At 44.2% G+C, this 10,241-nt stretch overlaps 1 protein-coding gene across 2 annotated transcripts; it reads left to right on the top strand.

Annotated features, from left to right (window-relative positions):
* Nucleotides 1-500: 500 nt before the first annotated feature.
* On the top strand, nucleotides 501-9,553 carry Gins3 (GINS complex subunit 3). Of its 2 annotated transcripts, XM_063277977.1 has the most exons (4): nucleotides 501-537; nucleotides 729-1,241; nucleotides 4,857-5,090; nucleotides 7,703-9,553. In XM_063277977.1, the coding sequence occupies exons 2-4, from the start codon at nucleotides 1,056-1,058 to the stop codon at nucleotides 7,931-7,933; spliced, it is 651 nt and encodes a 216-aa protein (XP_063134047.1). In that variant the 5' UTR covers nucleotides 501-537; nucleotides 729-1,055; the 3' UTR covers nucleotides 7,934-9,553. The 2 variants fall into 2 exon arrangements, with proteins under 2 accessions (XP_063134047.1, NP_001100878.1); NM_001107408.1 differs by lacking the exon at nucleotides 501-537 and having other exon boundaries at nucleotides 1,014-1,241; nucleotides 7,703-9,550.
* Nucleotides 9,554-10,241: the final 688 nt, after the last annotated feature.

Here is a 10,241-nt window from a genome sequence, read left to right as displayed (position 1 = left end):
ACTTCAGGAATGCCCTGAGGTAAATTCTGTAGCAAAATCTCGCAACAATCTGCCTCAACTCGTATTCGTGTGTGAGTTGGGCCACCCAATCTAGCACCAAGCCACCATGTTCTTTCCTTGTTCTCGGGGTACTCTACCCTTGATAACGTTTAATATAGGAACTCCCACTTGTAGAGTGGCTGTCAAAATTCTAGGGTAGTCTTATTTCTTCCTTCAGGAACGCCACACGCGGACTTAGCCAGCTGACTATAGGGCAAGCTGGTTGGCCCTGAAATTAAAGACTTTGCCAGACATAATGTAAATCTACCACCCCAACCAAACTCTCTCCCCACCTGAACCGACACCCTGCCAAATACCACAAATAGTTTGTAACTTAGCACACAGTGAACATTCGGGGCTAGTGCTTGCGGTTTAGTTTCTACTGTTGTTTTCAAAGACAAAAATTAACCTTTCAGTGAAAATGCTGTAATAAAAGCGGGATTAACGAGGATTTAAGTACACAGTGTACAAGTGGTTTTATTTGAAGCCCCAAAGACGGTTTTAATTTTTTTAAACATTTATTTATTTATTATATTATAAAAGTACACTGTAGCTGTCTTCAGACACACCAGAAGAGGGCATCAGGTCTCATTACAGATGGTTGTGAGCCACCATATGGTTGCTGGGATTTGAACTCAGGACCTCTGGAAGAGCAGACAGTGCTCCCAACCACTGAGCCATCTCTCCAGCCCTTAATTTTTATATACGTATTTAAAGGGCCACAAGAACACAGTTAGTACAAACACACGCTTGTCATTTCAAGGAAGTTCAACCTTTCCCAGCCTAGCCCACACGCAGCAGGAAGACTTCCGGCCGACTCACCCAGGACTTCCGCATTGGGCGGGGACTCTGGGCCAAATCTGTGACCTTATTGATTGCTTTTGCCTGATGAGCCGCAGCCTCGCCAGGATCGACTGCTCCGGTCTGGTGAGTGAGGCGCGGGAAAACGAGTTTGAAGCCAGCGGGTTCGCTGAGGTGGCCAGCCCTCCTCATCCCTGACCGTGCCGCGAGCTGCCATGTCGGAGGCGTATTTCCCGGTGGAGTCCGGCGCTCTGGGACCTGAGGAGAACTTCCTGTCTTTGGACGACATCGTAATGTCACAGGAGAAGCTGCCGGTGCGCGTCGAGACGCCCATGCCGCGCCTGGGAGCCTTCTTCCTGGAGCGGGGTGCGGGCGCCGAGGCGGACCATCCGCTCCCACAGGTGAGGCGAGCCCGGGGAGAGGCTCCGAAGTTCTGGAGCCTGAGGGAGTCCGAGGGGGATATGGGGAGGCCGCGGAGGTCCCGGGAAGATGCACAGCACTCGGAGTGGTCTCCCGTCACCGATTTTATATTAAAACTTTCCAAAGTCATTGGCTTCGCGAACGCTGAAGGGTTGGCTCCCGCTGATCCTCTTAGGGTCTGGTTCTGATCATGTTGTCCATAAAACTTATCTGAGGTTTCTAAGTCTGCAAATTGTCGTGTGCACTCTGCACAGTTGTGACAGCATCTGCAGCCTGTTTCCGAGGACCGACTATGGGGGCTGTGGTGGGGGATAAATTGTCTTCTTCTCACTTAAGCAACTTTACAAAGATTGAGTACCTCAGCCAGGGTTCCACAGAAGTCCATGCTAGTTTAACCAAGTCAGTCCTCCCTACAAGGTTGCTCATAACAATTTTCAGTGTCGGAATGAAGAGTGAACGGGGATTCGAACCTCAGGCTCTATGGCTTCAAATAGGAGTTTTTCCCAAGACCATAACTTGTAATGGTTACTTTCATTTCCTGTTAGCTCTTTTAATTGTTGTTTAGAAGGGTATCAGTTTTGTCTTTGTTTCTGGGTTATTTTTCTCAAAGTGAAACACCAATTTTTTGAAAAAGAGTACCAAAAGAATTTTTCAACAACAAAACAGTAGGCTCATTTTTGCTTCCTAGTGGGTCGCTTCTCAACGTCACAGACCAGTGCACTTTGTAAGTAGAGTCTTCAAAATCGGCCGCCATGGTTTTTGAAGACTATTCCAGGACTGGGATGGATCCTGGTGTTTTGCACATGCTAAGCAAGCAGGTTACCTCTGAGCTCTACGCCAGCACCAGGCTTCGTGATTTTAAAGTGTCGATTTTATTGGTTCCTCGTTATCATAGAGAAGGATTTAGGTGTTTTTTTTTTTTTTTGGTTTTGTTTAGTTTTTTAACTTTCTTGAGACAGGGTTTCTCTGTGGCTCTGGCTGTCCTAGAACTGGCTCTGTAGACCAAGCTGGTCTCACACTCAGCAGTCCGCCTGCCTCTGCCTCCCTGGTGCTGGGCTTAAATGTGTGTGTCACCACGACCTGGCTAGGATTTAGGTTAGCTCTTACACACTGCTGAACAAGATACCCTGCCCAGAATTGGGTCTTATTTTCTTAATTTACCTAATGTTCTTTTTCAAGTCTAACATCTTAAAAAAAAAAAGAATTAAAAAATAATTAGCTGTCCTATTTCTCTGGAAATATCATCATGCTTTTTGTTGTGGTTGTTTCTAATGACAGTTTTCTGGATATTATAGGCTCCTCAGATGAGGTTTGCTTGGTATTTTACTCATGGTCAAGTTCCATTTTTACTACATTGTATCAACCTAGTGTTGTCGATCCTGTTGGAGATTCTGATCACCAGGCTGAGGTAGTGTTTGTCAGGCTCCATACTCTGTGGAAGTCATTATCTATAGTCACTCTGAAGGGGTAGGCTGTCTTGCTCCAGTTTGAGAGATGAAGTGTCTACACAAAGTATTTGGAATTCCTCTGAAGCGAAGAATTAGGTTTGAGGACTTTTTTTTAATGATGTCTAGTTTCACTCATAGATAGAAGACTTCGTAATTTCTGTTTCTTATGTTGATTTTGATATGTGCCTTAAGAACTCCATTCTCCTGCCACTACTAAATGTCCCCATACCTGCCTTAGTCTTTCTTTATAGACAGAGTGAGCTGGGCCTGATGCTCTAGTGCTGTGATACTAGCTAATTGAGAGACTGAGGCAGAAACTGCAAGTCCAAAGCCCGTTTGGGCTTTAGAGTAAGTTAACAGTGTCTCAAAATAAAAAGTGAGGGCTTAGGGATATGGTTAGCTCAGTGGTAGAGTGCTGGTCTCCAGTGCTACATACAAACCTCACAACAGCCCTACACCACCTGTTTCTTGAGTTTAGTTCTGGAATTTTCCATTTGATATTTTTAATTTACATTAAAGTCGGTGCCTAATTGCTCTGCTCCTTAGTTTTAAATACTGGGCTTCCTACCTTCTCATACAATGGCCACTCAAATCCTGGACTCATGGACTGGCTGTTTGTTTCCAGCCCTGGGATGTTTGTGGACTGCTCTACCTCTCTACCCCTAAAACTTGTCCCTCCCTCTACAACAGTTCTCCCTTGTGAGATGAAAGTTTTCATGGCTTCCTTTAATCCAGTTATTTTTGCATATAAAATATTTATTTTAGTTGGGTGTGTCAATGTGTGTCTATGTACGGATGTGTGTATATCACTGCAGGTGCTAATAGAAGCCAGAGGGGTTGCATCCCCCTGGAGCCGTAGTTAGAGGCAGTTGTGAGCTGCCTGATATGGAGGCCAGAAACTGACCTCTCCATCTCTGTAAGAGCAGTATGTGCTGAGCCACCTTCCCCTCCCACTGTCGCACCTTCTTGTAGATTTCTGGTTCATCATGTCTTCATCTCACCTTATCGTGTTCCTCATTTCTTTTAAGGCTTTGAAAACATAGACATTGACCCTTTCTGCCAACTCCAAAGCCGTGATGTAGATTGGGAAAGAGACTGCCGGCGACTTAAGACTGACTCCAATTTATTCAATTCTACTAGCATCCAGACTGGTACTTAGTGCTACTACACCCAGCAAGAGCTTATAAACCATAGATAGAGAATAGTCAAAGAAAGTAAAAAATTATATTCAGTTACTTTAGAGAACCTCCACTCTGTTCTATTTTTGTTCTTCGTCATGTTTTTGCTGTTGTTATGATCTGTCTTCTATCTTTATTAAATTATAACATAAATCCTCAGCCTGGGCTGATCTCATAGAAATTGAGAGTAGGATAGTGATATCAGAGGCTGGGGAGGTGGGGCAGGAACTTAATTAGCAGGATTACCTTGTAATGAGAATTAATGAGTTTTGGTGTGCTGCTGAGTAACATACCAGTTAAGAAAAAGTAAACCATACACAGAGAAACCCCATCTTGAAAAACAAAACAACCAGAGAAAGAATAAGTAAATAAGGGTCTGGAAATGTGGCTGAGTGGATGACACTCTTGCTGCATTAGTACGAGGACCTGAGTTTGGATCCCCAGCACCCACATGTAAAGCCAGGCATGACCATGTCTCTAACTCCAGGAGTGGCAGGGCTGAGTTGACTGGTTTGTCCCTAGCACCTACTGACCAGCTAGATTAGTTTGGCTGAAACAACTAACACCAGATCAGCAAAAAGAGCACTCTCCAAATTAAGAAGTGATCGAGGGGGGGTTGGGGATTTAGCTCAGTGGTAGAGCGCTTGCCTAGGAAGCGCAAGGCCCTGGGTTCGGTCCCCAGCTCCGGAAAAAAAAAAGAAAAAAAAAAAAAAAAAGAAGTGATCGAGGAAGATACTGTGACATCAGCCTCTGGCCTGTCTTCACATGCCGTGTTCACCAGGTAGACAGCGTGTGTCCCTGCTAAAAAAATGTAAATAACACTTTATGGCTCATTTCTTCAGATCACGTCACAGTCACTTCCCTAGTAGAGGAGGCAGTCTTTGTCAAACAATATGCATTTCCATTTTTTTCCCCACATACACTGACTGCACCTTTTGTTTTTTCAATTCTATGTTCTTGTCTGACACAGGGTACAAAACTTGAGCTTCCCTTGTGGCTGGCTAAAGGACTCTTTGACAACAAGCGTCGTATCCTTTCTGTGGAGCTTCCCAAGATGTACCAAGAGGGATGGAGGACTGTATTCAGTGCGGATGCTAACGTCGTGGACCTCCACAAAATGGGGCCCCATTTCTATGGGTTTGGCTCACAGCTCCTGCATTTTGACAGTCCAGAGAATTCAGATATCTCCCAGTCACTGCTGCAGGTACGTGGTGTGTAGTATTTACCTGTGCATTGCTTGGGAACCGGCGATGGCATTTTTATCCCTTGTATTAGTCAGGGTTCTCTAAAGGAGTGTGTGTGTGTGTGTGTGTGTGTGTGTGTGTGTGTGTGTGTGTTGCTGTGTACATGAGGACTTGGAGCTGGAAAGTTAGCTCAGTGGTTAAGAGTACATACCGCTCTTCCATGTAACAAGAACATCAGAGTCACAGTTACGGTAAAAAAAAGATGTAGTGTCATGTCAGGTAATAGTTAATAAACACTACAGTGGTTGCTTTTCTGCTGTGATGAAACGCCATGACCGAGGCAGCTTATAGAAGAAAGAGTTTCTTTTGCGCTTACTGTTCCAGAGGGTTGAGTCCATCATGGCAGCCAGCAGCCAGCGTGGTAACTGGATCGGAAAACTAGAAACCCACATCATTACAATAAACACAAAGCAGAGAGAGCACTGGGAATGGCACCAGGCTTTGAAATTTCCAAGCCCCCTCCCAGTCATGCACTTCCTCCAGCAAGGTCGTACCTTCTAGACTTCCCCCAAACAGTAGGCCAACTGAGTCCTAAGTGTTCAAATACATTAGCCCTTAGGAGACATTCCATTCAGCTGTAACTAAATACATATTTTTCTTTATGGACAAAACAATGTTAAGATATTATCATCATTTATGGTATATCCTAATTTAACTTAATTATTTATTCTTTTAATATCAGAAAAAAATGATCCTTTATGTCTCTTGAACAATGAGCGGTCGGAAGACTTTAATTCTTCCATTTTAGTTTTATAAGAACTGTTAGCTCAAGGGCTGGAGAGATGGCCTATAGACTAAGAGAGCTTACCCTTACAGAGGACTTCAATTAGGCTCCCAGCAGCCATGTTGGGTAGATCTCAATGGCCTGTAACTCCAGCTCCAGGGGACCCAATGTCTTCCTCTGTCTTTCATGGGCGCTTAGGCAGTACAATGAGAACCTGTCTCAAGAAATAAACACTTGGGCTAGTGGGTATAACCTCAGTAGTCAGGCAGCAGAGGCAGGCGGATCTCTGTATGAGTTCAAGGCCAGCGTGGTCCAAGTGAGATCCTGTCTTAAAAATAACAACAAAACTATGGGTCTGGGAGAATGGCTCATCAGTTAAAAGTACTGACTACTCTTCCAGAGGACCTAGTTTAATTCCCAACACCCATATAGTGACTCACAGCCTTCTGTAATTCTGGTTCAGAGGGATCCAGTGCCCTTTTGTGGCCTCCACAGGGACTACATATCCGTGGTACACAGACATACCTGCCACTTATACACATAAAACAAAGGAAAATGTTTTGAACCTTACTTATTCTGCAGCTGCCTGATATCACAAAATTAGGGGGGTGGGAGAGGGGATTGCTATCCATTCAGTAAAAAAAGCTCATGCACAAACTGTAGACCAGAAAGTTGAACTCAAGTTCATGAAACACTGGACTAGAAAGCCACAAGAGAGGAAAGCATGTTTGTCTACTACGACGTGGACTTTTATTTCTGTTTGTTTGAGGCAGTTTTCTCAGTTCCTCAGGAGGGCCTCTAACTTGGTCAGTATTTTAAGTTGGCCTCTACCTGGGATGCTCGGCCTCCTAAATATCTGGGATCCCATTCTGGGCCAGTAAGTCCAACTCCCAGGACCTGTTCTTAAATTAAAGTTTCCTTTTTCTTAATTAAAAAAAAAATGAACTGTGTGTTTTCTATTTCCATCACTGCTTTCAGGTGTTTTGTAGTTGCTTCTAGATTAAATATTTAGCTGCGAGACAGATGGGAACACTGGAGTGGGGGCTTGTGGTTTTTGTTCAGAGCCTAGTGATAAAATGATACCCTTCGATCTTCTACATCTCTGTCCTGCTCTGAGACTGAGAAAAACAAACTGAATTCGGTTAAATCCAAAATCCCATCCAGTTGAAAACTGTTGGTTATAATTCCCGCAGGCTTTGTTACCAATAACAACAGGCAATGCTTTTTCAGAGGTTTATAATATGCCAGCCTCTCGCTATGGGCTTCACACATGTTACCTCACCGATTGGATTTCCTTAACAACCTATTTTACTGTAAGAGGAAAAAAAGGCTCTCTTAAGTACTAGAAGACAAGTGAGTCCTGAGACCAAATTCTTGGCAGCTAGCTAAGTGTTCCAGTATAGGGTTAGACGAAAGTCTCAGTGGTGAAGAGTACACGCTGCTCACGCAGAACCTACGTTCAGTTCCCAGCACTCACTTCTGGAGGCTCACAAGTGTAACTCCAGCAACACGAGGGCACAGACGGCTGTGGCAGAGACAGGTGGTTCTCTTGAGTTCCAGGCCTACTGTGGCTACATAGTGAGACCATAAGTAAGTAGATAGATAAATCCTCAAATGTTCCAGTAAAAAATACATCTAAGGGTTAGTAAGATGGCTTCAAAAGGCACAGACACTTACAGCTGAGCCTCAGGACCTGTGTCTCCCACAAGTTGTCCTCCAACCTCTACACACATACATGGTGTCACATATGCTCCCTCTGTCTCCCCTATAAAGTAAGTTAACAAAGGTTTTCGATGTGTCTACTTCATGGGATATGATGTTGCACCTGATTCTCTCACTCTTCTTCAGACTTTTATTGGACGGTTCCGCCGCATCATGGACTCCTCCCAGAATTCTTACAATGAAGATACTTCAGCACTGGTTGCCAGGTTAGATGAGACAGAGAGGGGCTTATTTCAAATTGGGCAGAAAGGTCTGAATGACTTTCAGAGTTGGGAAAAAGGTCAAGCTTCTCAGATTACAGCTTCCAGCCTCGTTCAGAATTACAAGAAAAGAAAATTCACAAATTTGGAAGACTAAAAGCGGAACAGAACTGCAACTTGTAGGTTTATCCCTGTGCCCCTTGATGAGACCAGTTAACTTGATGGCAGACCCGTTCGTGTACTGCTTCAGGACTTTGAACCTTCAGCAGTCTCAAAACCTAGAACTGTCTGCTTGGGGCAGATGTGGATGCCCTTGACTCTGTTGGTCTTCTGGACTAGCTACCGCTGTCACCGCTGTCCTCACAGCATAGGCCTTGGCCCAGGAATGCAGCAGAGGAGAAGCAGAGTCCATCTTAAACAAGGAGCACAGGCACATTACATACATAGTCAAGTTGAAACTCAGACTCCTTAGGTGTTTGGTCTCGTTGGCTGCAAAGTGGGTCATCTCTGCCTGTTCACAACTTCATGGTTGGACAAAGGACAGCATCCCCACCATGCTGCTTACCTGCTGGGACTTACCCCAATTTCTAAAACAGGAAATTGGGAGAAAAGCAGAAAGTCAGAGGAATGGCAGAGCATAAAGGAGAAGACATTGAGCTTTTGTGCCCTTCAATCAGGGCTTTTGAACTAGAATCACATCCCTTTGGTCTACCCAGAGGGGCCATGTACTTGTGCTTGTCAGTGATCTTTAGAGCGCTGGCATACTCATTCCATTTCCTGTCTAGAAAAGCTGTTAGGGCAGCCATCTTCTAGTATCTTGCCAAAATGACCAACACAAAGAGAAGGAGGAGGGGCACTTGCTGTATGTTCTCTAGGCCTTTTTGGAAACACGGAGTTGTTCCTTTGGCCACATATATGCGAATCTACAAGGAGGAGGATACTGTAGACATGAAGGGAATGGGCACTGTTCAAAAGGAATGCCCCATACGTGTTACCACAGCAAGAACAACAGAAGCAAGCAAGTTGGGGCAAGATTCTGGCCAAGAGGATCATTGTGTGGATTGAGCACATCAAACACTCGAAGAGCAGAGACGGCTTCCTGAAGCAGGTGAAGGAGAATGATCAGAAGAAAAAGGAACCCAAAGAGAAGGGCACCTGGGTTCGGCTGAAGTGTCAGCCTGCTTTGTGAGGACTAACGGGAAGGAGCCAGAGCTGCTGGAGCGCGTTCCACATGAATTCATAGCCTAATGTACAGAAAGAAGTACAGGATCTGGACTGCAAGTGTTCTTTAAAGAAAGAAAAGCTATCAGGAAGGTGTTAGGAATTGCAAAGTAGTTATTAAAGGGTGTTTACCAGCCTTGGTAATAATTGCATCAGGGGCTTGCAGGCTGTGAAGAGCCCTAGCTGAAAACAGCCTGGCAAGTGTTAGGAAGACTCCTTTACATTATTTTTCCTCTCCAGGAAGTACTGCTACATGAATGCAAAGAGGACCCCTGACCGCTTACTGGGAGTCTCTTTAAATCAGCACCAAACTGAGAGGGACAAATTCTCCAGACCATAAGCTGAATAAAAAGTCTCATTTCCTGGAGCCCTTTGGATTGTCTGGTGGGCAGTTTCTCCACACTGGCCACCCCTGGTACCCTATGGCTACTGGAAAATATCCTCATTGTAAAAACATGTAATGGAAATTTAACAGACTTGCATTAAAATGCCTGTCTTAGCATGAAATTGCTTTTTATCATTCGACTTTCATCCTAAATAAATGATGGGTTTTGTACATGTGTTGTCTCTAATTGGCTGGCCGCCAGAAGTCAGCAAACCAATGGCTCGTTCTTTGATCATACTTGACGAATGCTCAACTCTGTGTTTTAGCAACTACACTTCTGTCTGTCCAATATGCATAAACAACAGGGACATTCTCTGGGAGTGCGCTGTGCCCTAGGAAGATGACACGTCTGTTTCTTACACAGCTTTTCATGCACACTCAGGGCCCAGAAACCAGGGTGCAAAGAGTCTATTAGCTTAACTTTTGGCAGCTCTGCCTTCACGGGTGGCTATGTTTAATACTAGACTGCTGGTGTATTTTCTTTAAAAAACAAATTTTCTCAGGGGCTGGATATTACAGAATTTATTTGAAATTTTTAAACAAATTATATCATGTGTCTTATTTATTTATTTATTTATTTATTCATTTATTCATTTATTTATTTTTGGTTCTTTTTTTCTGGTGCTGGGGACCAAACCCAGGGCCTTGCGCTTCCTAGGCAAGCGCTCTACCGCTGAGCTAAATCCCCAACCCATGTGTCTTTTTAAGTCCATTTTTAGTTACACATATGCCCTACAAGTCTTTCAGACCATTCCTCTTCCTGGAAACCGCCCTCCCCAGTTCAGGTTTTAAAGTAACTGTTTAGTTCATTTGAAAAGTTGGTTTTTTGTTTTTTTTTTCAAAAACAAAATTGTCTCAA

This window comes from Rattus norvegicus, chromosome 19, assembly GCF_036323735.1.
Source record: "Rattus norvegicus strain BN/NHsdMcwi chromosome 19, GRCr8, whole genome shotgun sequence".
NCBI classification, from domain to species: Eukaryota; Metazoa; Chordata; class Mammalia; order Rodentia; family Muridae; genus Rattus; species Rattus norvegicus.
Note: the sequence above shows the minus strand (reverse complement) of the source record. Positions and strands in the feature narration are given on the sequence as shown.